Source organism: Pithys albifrons, chromosome 2, assembly GCF_047495875.1.
Source record: "Pithys albifrons albifrons isolate INPA30051 chromosome 2, PitAlb_v1, whole genome shotgun sequence".
NCBI classification, from domain to species: domain Eukaryota; kingdom Metazoa; phylum Chordata; class Aves; order Passeriformes; family Thamnophilidae; genus Pithys; species Pithys albifrons.
The window spans coordinates 72541264-72555587 of record NC_092459.1 but is presented as its reverse complement, the minus strand read 5'-3'; the positions used below and the strand labels follow the sequence as shown (position 1 = coordinate 72555587).

At 41.1% G+C, this 14324-nt stretch overlaps 1 protein-coding gene across 1 annotated transcript in view; it reads right to left on the bottom strand.

Annotated features, from left to right (window-relative positions):
- LOC139684726 (sulfotransferase 6B1-like) overlaps nt 1-14324 on the bottom strand; it is a 49404-nt gene that overhangs the window by 4451 nt on the left and 30629 nt on the right. Inside the window, 3 exon segments of the mRNA XM_071580948.1 lie at nt 1534-1673; nt 3109-3185; nt 3377-3428. Coding sequence (XP_071437049.1) covers nt 1534-1673; nt 3109-3185; nt 3377-3428 — 269 coding nt within the window.

The window sequence follows — 14324 nt, the reverse complement described above, 5'->3', positions numbered from 1 at the left end:
GCCTTAGTAAAATTATCAACAGTTATTGGCTGATATATGGGGGGGTTTTTTTTGGTTTTTTGTTTTGGTTTTGGTTTTTGGTGGGTTTTTGTCTGTGTGTGTGTGTGTGTGTGTGTGTGTGTGTGTGTGTTTCAGAGTATGTGTCTGTGTGTGACCCTGGGCTGCTCTGAGTAGCTCTAATCTTCAAAAACCCCTGAGAATGGGCAACTGGAAAAAGAGTATACATTGTTAATTCTCTTCAGTGATAATGAATTTAACATGTTTTATTAGACAAGGCATCAAATCTAAAGGGAAGATACAGCCTCTAACTGGGTATATGAGAAAGCTGAAGAATGGAAAGAAGGGGTGAGGAGGAAGAGCTAGTAAAGGAGACAAAAGCTAGTATTTCATTATTTGGTGTTTCTTGAAGCTCTTCTTCAAGACAATAGATGCTATGTTGAATTTCTTCAGTTCTTGTGTATCTAATGGGTATGTGTTCCTGTCACACTCCTTGAAGTGTTCATTTATTCCTCACTATTTGGCAATCCAGACGAGATTCATCCTGAATAGATTCAGGATGAATCTCGTCTGGATTGCCAAATAGATGCCACATCTATTCAGAGAAGTGGGACAGTTCTCATCAAACATTGTGTTGCAGTTTTGGATCTTAATGAAATTCTCCCTACCAACAAAGAATTTGGGAGCTACTGCCTTACCCTCATGCCACTAGATAACAAAAAGGGTGGCCAACTGCTTTGAATTCCAACTTGATTGTGGAGGAGGTGAGGGAGGAGTGAGTGGTTTCTCTGGAGAAGTGAGACTTCACTTTTTGGGCAGCTGCAGTGGGTGGAAGCAATTGTTTGCTGGACACATTAAGGTGTTTGGAGGAAGCTGACGTACCCTGGTTTTGGCCACCCACAACCACAGCTCAGCTCTGGTGCTCTGTGCTGCTCATCAGATGGAGAGAGAGGAGGCAGAGCCATGGCCACCGTAGAAGAGTGAGTACGACCGCCAGTCCCTGTCCCCAGTCTCTCATCCCTCACCGTAGGATGACAAGAGGACTCTGCATTGCCTGCCAGAGGGTTTCACCCCATCCTCTGTTGTGGTCTTCATCTCCCACGTGAGTTATTCGTAGGAGTCGGCGCCTCACGGATTACCTTTTGTCTTTGTTTTACTGAAGAATTGTGAGAAACTTTCTGCCAGCTGAGGCGCGGCAGCGCCCCCTTCTCTCCATAAATATAATAGCACCAAAGGGAACAGAGACAAAAAATCAAATTTATTTCAAGGGTTCTTTCCTTTGGGGATGTAGTGTAGTTGTTTATTCTGTCGTAGTTTTGGTTTAAGAACTGTTATCCTTTGTTCCTATACACTTTTTTCTGATTAAAACTCCAAATTTCAAAGCTGTGGTGATTTTTGGTGGAAGCCCTTCTTTTCTGGTCCATATAAATATATTGGTTTTCTTCTAAACTAAGACACAGTGGCATATTTCATACACCATATATTGAGTATTTGAAGCACATAATTTGATAATTTTCATACATATTCTGTTCCCACCTCATATTTCTCAGGATCTCCAACTTCGAGGTAGGGAAATTCTTCTAGTTCTTCACCATTTACGCTGTTTTCCGTACCCAGTGTTTTCTTTCTGGATATGGCTATCAGGTCATTTAAAATTTGACTTACCCAGTTAGTGCCTGAAAGAGGAAACATACAGAAACAGAAGTAGAATTTCCAGGAAAGCCAAGAGGTAGATAGTACTTCCAGGTGAGTCACCTGGTCTCCTTTCACGTAATACAATCACAGCTGACTATCTGGATAATCATCTGCCATTGCTCCTCATAAGGATTCATCCCTCTGATTTGAAAGTTTCAATAAATCATAAACTAGCTTGCATATTTTAAATTATCTTGTATATTCTAAACTGCCTGATAAAGGAGAAGAAACACTAAGATTCAGCTAGGAAAACCTGCATTAATGTAATAAATATTATTGTGACAAATATAAGGGCAATTGGAATGGGAAGCATATGCCATAAAACCTAATATATCATACATGTTTTCTGATGTGCTGCACAGGATTTTCTTTGAAGGAATGATGGGTCACAGTACTCCAACACAGGAGCAGAGCTAGATCTGAAAACTGTGCTGGATGTACTCATTTTTCTTTACCAATAGGAAAAAAATTCTGTGAAGTGACATTTCCTATACACATTTATTGTATTTTTATTCAAAAGAAAACCTCAAAGAGTCGATAGAGAATTCCCATCTTTAGCTTCCTGTTTCCTGTCTTCTGGACACTGGGTTTTACATCTTTCTTACTACTATCTTAACAACTGCATTCTGGGGCAAGCATTTCTTCAAAGAGAAAATATGACAAAAACTCAAAAAAAAATATTTACAATCCCGTGTGAATCCAATTTCTGGAGGAGAGAAAGTGTTAGATTTAAATGGATATGCAACATTTCTAACCCAAACCTGTGGCTCTGATATGGGCCAGCATAGGGTGTGCTCAGGCCCAAGGACAAAGGAGCAAAAGTTGTAAATTTACAACCTTAGTAAAGATCTTCTCTTGTTTTCCTGATAACCAAAGAGCAGAGTGGTCACTTCAAGTGCTGCAAAAACAATTTTGATAGTTACTTCCTGATATCTATGTGAAATAAGTAAATGCAGCATGGCATGTGAAGGTATGGAAAACTCCATTCTGTGTAAAAACATGAAGCTGTTTACTTTACAAAGATAAATGTGACAGCAGATCCTGTAATATATCAGGAGATCTAATTATCCCTATTGTAAAACACTGTATTTTAATTTTCTCCAATTCATTCATTTAACTTCATAATTATGAAAAGTAAAGAGGATAAAAACTTTTATATACTATGGAAAAGAAAAACACATTGTTTTTCTCAGTCTTTTGGAAAATATTCTATATAAAATCATAATTAACTTTGTTGTGCTGTTTAAGAACAAAATCTCTTTCATAAAATTTTGTGAATATTCTAAATACTATTATTCAATATAATACATTATATTATATATTTTATATTATACATTACATGTAATTTAGTGCAAACCTACTTGCTTGCCATTATCTATCCTTATTTATGAAAAAAAAACCGGAAAGTATATTCACCAGATTTAGGGTATCCTGCCAAAATGATATCATCACTTCTGGCTTCAAAGGACTCCAAGGCTCTGAATGTTTCAGGGCTGCAAAGAGTAGCAGTGTAGAGAATTCCCTTGTAAGTAAAAAGCAGTTCATCAGGATGCATTGAACTAGCATCTGCCAATGCCTTATCTACGAGATCAGTAAATTTTTTCCTGGGTTTATCCATTCTTCTCTCTCACCCTTACACAGGCTCTGTCACACTGTGAAATGTTACATAGAAAGAGAAACTCACAGATTGCCCTTTAAGAGGTGCTCGGTTTGTTGGTTTGTTTGTTGTTGTTGTTTGGGGGGGGGGGGGGGGTTGACCCAATGAATAATAATTTACTACTCTTTTTGAACTGTGCAACACCAGTCAAAGGGGAATTTGAACCTTTTGAAATCAACAGGAGCTAACATGAGCAAACAAGATAAGCAACCAAATGCAATAGCACTCTAGGCTAAAGGGCTTAGATAATTTCAAAATATCATGCCAAAAAAATCTGTGTTTACAATGCAGAGTTTATAAATGAAATATAACAAAATTGATTTACATGAATTGCTGATTGGAATTTAAATGTCATAATCAAAATCCTGAAGGCAGTTCATCTCTCTCCAGTACTCATTTTGCTAGGATTTTTTTTTTATCACATCATTCTCACTGACATTAAATCAAACATGTTGGGATTGAGAGAGGGAATGTTCAGTGTGCTAGAAACTGAGCTGTGGACAGTCCCATGAGGGTGTCTGACTGCTCCCTCCACCTGCTGCCCAGGAGGGCGTGTGGGCACATGCAGTCCTTGGCCGGTGTTCAGACGGCAGTACAGAGTTCTGGTTTTCTGTTGTTTACACAAAAATGTTTTATTTATACATTTTCTTAATGATCTCAATCATTGTTTAACAACTGATTAGTCAGTACTGAGTTGGTACTAATATAACTTCATCTACAATGATTAGTATATATAATGCACTTAGGGTGCTTCTAACTTCACTGACCTCAGCAGCAAAACTGGTGTAAAGTTTCATACTCAAGTCTCTGGCAAGAGGATAGATGAGTCACAAGGAACAGGAAAATAGTTTGCCAAAAAGATTATGCCAAGCATTTAAATACCATGCTTTCTTGTCTCCAGGTTTTGGATGCTGCCTGTTGGGCACTTGAAGCAGGAGGACCAGCAAATTTTGCTGTTTGCTTGCTCTGAGGGATTCACGTTGGTCCCAGAGGCACAATGCAGTGCTTTTACGGCATGAAGTAGCCCTACATTTTCACATCAACTTTGTTTGGTCCATAAAAAATCTTTTGTTTTTCCCTTCATCAGCTCTTCTCTGTACAACTGTGTCAACATAGAAAGGCAACCTATGTACAAGAATTACCTGAAACAAGTGGATATCATATGGCTCCTCCTGGATGCACCTGTTGAATGATATTTGTGCCAAAGGGCAGCCACTTGGTACTGCCTGCATCATTTCACTGATGTTAGCTAAATATTGCTGAATGGTGAAAAAGCACCTTCGCTAATTCCTGAGGTATAAACAGCCACCCTAGCAAAACAAAAAGAAGCTTGCTCATTTTTTTTCCCTTACATCCCCTTGGCATTAAACTGTCATGTACTGAAGCTAAGAAAATGCATTTAATTAGTATATTTACCTGCTGGCAAAAAATAAATGAGTTGGGCCCGTGTTCCTTAAGGATGGAAAAAGAGGGAAATGGTATGTAAATTATTGGAGTAGAATTTTCATAATAGAAAGACATCTTATTTCACTCCTACAATTCACTTACTGCAGAATAATCCAAACAAGTTTTGATAGCAAAAGTCCAGAGGATTTCCAGTGCATTTTTGCAAGAGGGGGCAGTCAGGCCAATTATTCCTTGGAGGCAAGTTTTATCCCTAGGAATTAAAAAAAAAAGGACCACAAAAATGTACTAGTGAAGAAAAAACCAATTAGAAGACATAAGTCATGGGGAGGGATTTTGAGGGGAGTTAAATTTCTTGGCAAAAATTAAGTAGCGTAAAGATTTAGTAATGTGAGCCTTTGATACAGCCGTCTGCCATGACACCTGAGCTGGGAGATGGGAGGAGTGTACCTTGCCGCATATGTGTCACACAAAACTCTCTCATCCTGTCAAATGCTGAACCAAGAGGTTGATGGAAAACATCAGTTGATTTAAAGTTTATAAAAAACAACTTTAAACATGGAGATTAAAAACAGATTAAAGGATTTGATAATCTCCAGATTAATGGTATTTGTTGTTCAAGCCACCACAATTCCACTAAAGGTTTCTGAATTCCCATGCTTACCAGACCTGTTTTTTCCTGACTGTTGAGTTTTGCAGGAGGAGGACAGTGACTTTTCTGTGATAGCTACAGGACACTGACATCTGTCCCTTGTGTAGTGGACTGATCTGCTGATGCAGATCCATTTTGTATTAAACAAAACAACAAAGCAGTAGCCTCAAAATTTGTGCTCTCGTGAAAATGAGAAGAGGTGGGGTTTTATGGCTATTCCTATGACCTCGATTAATCTCACTAAGACTCTGGAGAAGGCTTCCATGAATTAGTTTTCTAAAATATCCTTCGAGAAGAGCCTGAAGGGGTAGGGACATTCCCTGGGCTTCTATGAGTGAGTCCATGATACTCAGGGCTTAAAGTATAATTTAGCTCTATAATGGAAATGCCATATGTGACACTTTCCCCTTTGAAAAATTTAGTATGTGTCTGATCAGGGGGGAGTCAAAGTCTCCAAACAGAGCTGAGGGTAGTAGAATGTCTTCAGTTATGTTGTAGAGGCTTGTCTGCACACCCACAAAGAAGCACAGTGAAACAATGGAGGGGGAACCCAAATACTCCCTGTCCAGATACTCCTGTGCCCTCACGTCATCAAAGGCCTGTCTATACAAGCTCAGAGAAGCTCATACAGGCAGGAATCCAAGTTAAGGACTCTCACAAAGAGACACCCTGTCCAGGTCCCTTTTGCAGCTGTCCCAGGAGAGCCTCAGCCCCAGTATACAGCTGTGAAAATCACCCCTCAAAAGGATGAATGGCTGGAGAATATTTTGACGACTGGCAGATGCTGCTGTCTTGGGGTATAGCTCATTAAGGAATGCACAGGAAGAGCCTTTCATGATTGCACGTGACTTATTATGTAAGGAGTACATGACATATATGGACAATTTTAACCTTAAACAACTTGTTTACCAGCCTGCATGACAGTATTGGGATTGACTTTACAATATAGGAAATACTGAAACAGAGGTGAAAAATTACTAATCCTCAATGCATGAGGGTTCATTTTCTTGACCTGTCTAAAATACTGCTTGGGCTGCAGACTAACCTGTTGTAAAATTTTCTAGGATTCTTCATCATTTCTTTTCCTCTTGAATTGTAGAGTCTTATTCATGACAGTCACCTTCCCTGACGAGGATGAATCTTGTCACAACATCAGATTAGACCACTATCCCTTGTCTACAGAAGTATATCCTGCTCTGTATTTCTGCTACCCAAAATTTCCCACGTCTCTTCTAAAAGTTCCTCTCACAGCTTTTTTCAGCCTCAGCTTTGCTGTCTCTGGAGAGTTTCCATTCTCGTAATCCCCTCTGTGGAACAAGGTAGGAAATAAGCAATTTTCCACAGCTTTCATCATCTTTATTAATGTACAGGCTAGTTGCCAAAGTTGTTCTCCCTCCTATTAATATTCCACTAGATAATATGAAAGAACAAGCCAGTAAGTACAGAAAATGCCAAAACACCCAATGTTGGAGAAATAATCTTCTCATATTAACCTGAAGATGCATGTTAAGAGACTTCCCAAACTGTCATCTGGTCTCAGTGGGTATGGAGTTAATTTTCTTCCCAGTAGCTGGTACAGAGCTATGTTTTCGATTGAGAATGAAAATAATGTTGATGACACACTGATGTTTTAGTTGTTGCTATTAATGCTTATCCCAAGTCAATGACTTTTCAGTTTCCCATGCTCTGCCAAACAGCAGGTGCACAAGGAGCTGGGAGAGAGTATGGCCAGGATAGCTGATCCAAACTGCCCAAAGGGGTATACTATACCATAGAACACCATGCTCCCTACATAAATGAGGGGAGTTAGCCTGAAGGGACTGATTGCTACTTGGGCATCAGTCAGCAGGTGGTGAGCAATTGTATGGTGCATCACTTGTTGGTCTTGCGTTTTATTCTCTTTTTACTTTTTGAGTAATAATTCATTATTATTTGCTATTATTACTGTCATTGTCATTGTAATTTATTTCTGTTATTAAACTGTTCTAATCTCAACCCATAGGTTTAACCTCCTTCTGATCATCCTTTCCATCCCACTGAGGGCAGTGGAGGGTAGGGAAGTGAGTGAATAGTTGCATGGTACTTAGTTGCCATCTGCTGTTAAACCATGACACACCAAAACAAATTTATTTCCTTGCTTATTTGTTCTATCTGATCTTTCCCAACTGTATTGGTCAAATGATTGTAAAAAGTTGGAAGCCTCTGACTAGAACTTTATTACTAAATAAATGTGAGGTGCCAGGTTGGTGACCTGAAGAACTCAGATGTTGCCTCACTGTGTATCTACACAGTGTAACATTAAAAGAGGAAGGGGAAGAAACAAGGAAGAAACAAAGAACAGTGTTAGAAAACACTCACTGATGTTATGGAGGACTTTTTGATACTTGATAATACACTACATGTTCTGTTTCCTCCAAACCTGTCACTAATCCCCTTCTGGTCTATGCCACTGAAATAATTAAAGATCTGGAGCTTTTAGTACAGAAGTAATTAATTATGTCATACAGAGTGTAATGTGGCAATACAAATGAGGTTGAATATAAAAGGCAAATGTAAAGTATGCTAAATAAAGTTGATTTTAAAAGTTATCCTAATGCATTAAAAAATTAGTCCTATCATGTTATTTGAAAATTTAAAAAAAGCCATTTTAATTTTCAGTATATGAATTTGAATGCATAAATCGGTATTCTCAGTGTGACTTGCTCAGTAGAGCATTTGAGACATCAGTGGGTATAGTTCCACAGGAGCTGGAAGTGTGCAGCTCTGGTCTTGAGCATAAAGTGAAAATTGTGTATTTTCACAGAGAGAAGATAATTTCATTCCTTTTCTGAAACCCATATTTAAACTGGTTTTTCCCACTTAATTTATCAAAGATATTTATTTTTATTCAAAAAACCATGGTATTAGGACCAGAAAGTAATGCAAGAAGAATTATAGGGTGTTTTTCACTGATTTATCTCAAAACATGTTTCTCTGTGGATTTTCTTGACTCTCAGTCCATGACCGTAAATTCATACTTTAGAAAGTTCAAAGAAGAACCAACAGCTAATGGCCTGTGGGCTAATTCAGATGCTGATTACTTGGCTACCAGGCCAATTTGGGCACCATCAATAACAATCTATGATCTTGGCCCATGATCTACAGATTCTTTCGCTTCCCGCTGCCCTGTGAAGCATAAATGGAGCTGACTGAGCTCCACATGTTGTGGAGAAGGCCAAGGACTGTGTCCCAGTTCAGCAGGTAGGACCAGTTTGTCACTGTGTGGGTGTGACCAAAGCTGTGTATTCTACACCGTCTATTCGTTTCCCGTAAACTGTTAAGAATGGACCATTTGCAGCAACTGCCCAGGGTACACCAGACACCTCAGGCTGTGAGCTGGGTGTGAAAGAAACCTGAGAGACAGGAGCTGTGATAACTCCCCTCCAGGAAGTCATTAGCACTTTCACACCCAGCCTGAGGAGGTGTGTCTCCTTATGGGCCAGGAACAATTCCAAAATACCCCATGATTCACAGAGTTAGATCACCCATTGTGGAACTCCCTGCCCTGGGGGAGGTAGTGGGTGTTCCCACCTGGACCTGAGGCTATATAATCTTGGCATTTGAAGACCTCAGGGAATCACTCATCAGATCCAGAGGAGGACCAGAACCTCAAAAGGACTGTGACCATCACTCTCAACCAGACTACAACCGTCATCTGTACCAAAAGGTTTTTCCCTTCCTTTTACTTTGGACTCAGGCGAACCATGTGGGTCTCAGCCTAGGGGATAACAAACACCATTCTGCTTGTGCCCCAGGGTGCTGGATTATGCTACTGAGTTTTGTGGGTTAAAACCAATTTCTCTTTGTGTCATTGTATTTATTGTAATATTTTTATTAAATTGCAACTCTGACTTATAATCTTTTGTGAGCTGGGTTCATTTCTCCTGCTGGTTTACCTTTAAACCTGCACAGGTTGGAAACAAGGCTGGGACATGGCAGGACAGAGAGCTTTGAAACCATTCCCTGCTACCCTCATTGGATATGGAGATGAGGGAACAGCACACAAGAGCAGATGTAAATGAATAGAGAAAGAAACAACACTTTGAGTATGTCTTTCTTTAAAATACCCAGTTTACCACTCTCTGTGGGCAGTTTAGCCAGACTGAAGATTAGTGATAGTTAGCAGAGGAACAAGAGTCAAAAGTTCAAACAGAACTGTGCAGTAAGTGCTTTTCTGCTGCTTCCAGTGTAAACTTAGAGTATAGCTCTTTTTGGTGCATTGCATCTAATAAACACTGAGAAACAAGAGATAGCTTCATGCAAAGCTTCTTCAGACATCTGCACTGCATTTCCTAGTGCTCTGGGTGAGTGCCATACCCAGGCTCACTCCAGCATTTGTGCATCACTGAGCCTTAGCAAACGACTTTTCCTAGAAGCAGCACAGAGAGACCCCAATGCAAAGGCACCTAACCACTTTCTCATGGATAAAGTTGATGCCAAACAGGCAATTCAACCCCTGCAAGATATAGACTAACTGTATCCACTGTCTCAGTATTTGGCTTGCCATTATGTCACCTGTTAGCCATATAATCAGACTTCCCAAGTCTGAACACAGGTATCTCATAACTGGCCCTCTGTCCTTCCCTGCTTCATGCAGCATCTCATCGTTAACCAATGACAAAATTCCTGCACTGCATTTTCTTACTGAGGAAACTCATTGCTAATGGATACAGAAGATAATTTCTGCAAAGATATATGTGTCAGACTATCTGAAATTCCCCTGCAGTGCCCAGGCAAGGCACACTAACCATAAACAGAAGCAAACCCCAGAACCAGGCACTGAGTCCATTTATGTGTCTGCTGAACTCTTGGCCTGCTTCCTGGGAGTGCTTTGCTTTCTACTGAGAGATTCTGCTCAAGTGCATGGGACAAATGTCAAATGCTCACCATAAAGTTCTTCCTCATCCTCCTTTTCATTTGTCCTACCATTTTCTCAGCCTCCTGATCCATTAAAAGATTTCTTTTTTCCTAAATTAAGACCCCACTTTTTTAATTCCCTCATGATTTTCTCTTCTTTATATGGTTGGCAGGTTTGATTCATTTTATCAATTAATTATTTTGAGCTCCAGTAGGATTGCTTGGCTCTCATCTTCCCTAATTAGATTCCATTCAATACCTCCAGATTCATACCTGGAGGGGACAGGGGAATTCATATTCTACTTGATGTACCTGTTACTGGACAACAATCTCCTCAAATCTTCAATCTGAGGAACTTTTGTAGCTTAATCAAAATACCCAGTATTCTTTGATCTGAGGAAAAACATAGATACAAAAACATGAAAGCTTCTCCCTCTTTCTATTTCACCCTACTTCTTTCTTAATCTCAAGACTCGCTCATCTTCGCCATTCCTTTTTTGATTCTACCATGATCATTCAGCTTTCATCTGTCTTTACACATTCCCTAGGTCAAGTCCCTTCCCAGTATTGAGATTTGCTTCATTGTGTAAAGTTGAAGGCATTTTACTTCCAAAACAAGATAAAAAATAGTCAGCAGTAGCACAGTTTACCAGATGTACTAATCTGTTCATGAAATATATTTTCACATATCATTTAGAAAAGGTAAGATTTCTGCCTCTTTTTATTTAGGGTGAGCAGTTTATCTCATTTAAGTAATTTTATGCCAATAGTTATGGCTGTTCTGCATCACAGTAACCCCACAGCTGCTGCCTTTGAAGAGTGAATACAGAGATTGAAAGACAAAACTCCTAAATACCATAGCTTTTACCATCCAATTTGAAAGTATTCTTAAATGGATGGTCTTTTCCTTGATGTACCAGGAATACCACTCATGCTGGAAAGATAGCTTAGACACCTGAGGCCAGTCCAGTTTCAAATCTGGCTCACTATATGTCTTGAAACATGTGTTTTCCGTTTTATATAGCAATTTTATAACAGCTCTAACTGCTGACTTTATTAGAATTGCCAGGATCTAAAAGTCAGTGCAACAAGACAACAGAAAGGTTCTTGCTAATGTAGAGTGCCAAGTCAGTATATTATTTTTCGCTCCTCATTAATTCCAGTGCTGTTCACACACTTAGTCTATGACTTGTGACCAGCAGCAGAAGGTGTTTGCTAGCTGGGATACTTTGTTGCCTAGAGGAAGGAGAGAAGCCACTGACCAGAGGCCACAAAGACTAGCTTTTCTGGAGCACCCTATTTCTCCATGAATTGCTGACATACTTAAGGTTTAAGATTATGAGTGGATTTTATTTGAAAGAGGCTCAGAATAAGAAAGATTACTAAATCATACAAAGAAGTTCAGGTTGAATAGCACAACTTTTCAGTGAAGTCTTTTTTATACACAGACTAGATCATATCGCGGGAAACTATTGTTTCACTTATTAGGTCTTAACCCCCACACTTACCTTTCTTCCCAGCCAGGTTCTCACTAACCTTCAGTAGCTGTTGACTTGGATAAGAGTAGAATGATACTCAGTTAAGGACTCATATCAAATAAAAGCAAGTTATGGAAGAAAACTGGTAGAAATGCAAAAGTAAAATCCTCTTTCCCAAACCTGAATACTATCAGGTTGGATAACTGCAGGGTGAGGGAGAAATGAAAAACATAACTTTGAAGAGAGGGATAAAGAGTGGCTCCAAGGAAATGCCCCCAAAAAAGAGACAAAAGATTTTATGTAATAAAACAGTTTTAGCTTAATAAACAAGGTACTTAACACCTACTTTGCCTCAGTTTTCACCAGTAAGACAGGTGGCCCTCAAGACAACTGGCCTCTGGAGCTGGTAGACAGGGAGAAGGAGCTGAATAGCCCTCCTGTATTCCAGGAGGATATAGTTACTGACTTACTGAGCCAGCTGGACCCTAACAAGTCTATGGGACCAGGCGGGATCCATCCCGGGGTGATGAAGGAGCTGGCAGAAGAGCTTGCCAAACCGCTCTCCATCATCTTCCAAAAGTCCTGGCTCTCTGGGGAGGTCCCAGATGATTGGAGGTTGGCCGATGTCACCCCAATCCACAAAAAGGGCTGCAAGCAGGACCCTGGCAACTACAGGCCTGTCAGCCTGACCTCCGTGCCTGGCAGGGTTATGGAGCAGTTCATTCTGAGTGCAATCACACAGCACCTTCAGGGTGGACAAGGGATTAGACCCAGCCAGCATGGGTTTAGGAGGGGCAGATCCTGTCTGACCAACCTGATCTCTTTTTACGATCAGGTGACCCACCTGGTGGATGAGGGGAAGGCTGTGGATGTGGTCTATCTGGACTTCAGCAAGGCCTTTGATACTGTCTCCCATAATATACTCCTGGAAAAGCTGGTAGCCCATGGCCTAGACAAGTGTACCCTCTCCTGGATTAAGAGCTGGCTGGAGGGTCGGGCCCAGAGAGTGCTGGTGAATGGAGCTGCATCCAGCTGGCGGCCAGTCACCAGTGGTGTTCCCCAGGGGTCTGTGTTGGGTCCAGTCCTGTTTAACATCTTTATTGATGATTTAGATGAGGGGATTGAGTCCATCATCAGCAAATTTGCTGATGACACCAAGTTGGGAGGGAGTGTCGACCTGCTGGAAGGCAGGAGAGCTCTGCAGAGGGATCTGGATAGACTTGAGAGATGGGCTGATTCCAATGGGATGAAGTTCACTAAGGCCTAGTGCCGGGTCCTGCACTTTGGCCACAACAACCCCCTGCAGCGCTACAGGCTGGGCACAGAGTGGCTGGAGAGTAGCCAGGCAGAAAGGGACTTTGGAGTACTAATTGACAGGAAGCTCAGCATGAGCCAACAGTGTGCCCAGGTGGCCAAGAAGGCCAATGGGATCCTGTCCTGTATCAAAAATAGTGTGGCCCGCAGGACCAGGGAAGTGATCCTTCTCCTGTACTCTGCATTGGTGAGGCCACACCTTGAGTATTGTGTTCAGTTCTGGGCCCCTCAGTTCAGAAAGGATATTGAGGTGCTGGAGCGGGTCCAGAGAAGAGCAACAAGGCTGGTGAAGGGACTGGAGCACAAGCCCTATGGGGAGAGACTGAGGGAGCTGGGGTTGTTTAGCCTGGAGAAGAGAAGGCTCAGAGGTGACCTCATCACTGTCTATAACTACCTGAAGGGAAGTTCTAGCCAGGTGGGGGTTGGTCTCTTCTCCTAGGCACTCAGCAATAGGAGAAGGGGGCACGGGCTCAAGCTCTGCCAGGGGAAATTGAAGTTGGATATCAGAAAAAAATCCTTTCCAGAGAGAGTAATCAGGCATTGGAATGGGCTGCCCAGAGAGGTGGTGGATTCACCATCCCTGGAGATTTTTAAACGCAGATTGGACATGGCACTGAGTACCATGATCTAGTAAATGGACTAGAGTTGGACCAAGGGTTGGTCTCGATGATCTTGGAGGTCTTTTCCAACCCAATCGATTCTATGATTCTATGATTCTATGATATTTCTTATGAGTATTGAATACTTAATTGATTTGTAAAGTATATTTACTCCCCAGAAACGTTAATGCAACACATGCAAAGAGCAGGTAGAAAAAAGCTGTCGTCTGCTGGTGGGGGACTAACTATTGAAGATTTTCAGAAATGCCTTGCAGATTTCTTGGAAGTTCTCTCTTCTAGTCTGGAGGGAATCAACAGGACAAAAGCATTCCTGGGATCACAGGTAAGACAGAATTCCTATATTCAGGCTTCGAGTCATGACCTCTTTATCTGCAGCAGCCAGTGGCAGCAGAAAAAGTCAGAGTCTTTAATCCTGGTCTGGAGGAAAATGTTGCTGCTCAGTCACTGCATAAGTATCACATATGTTGAGCTTTGTCAGGTGCATAAGGCTGCAGAGGTGTTCCTTCACTTCCCAGGGAAGGCATGTGCACTGACTCCGGTGAAGACAGTTGCCCTTTAGGTCACCACACTGACCTCATGGCACAAGCAGCTGCTACAAGCCTTTCTGTGCT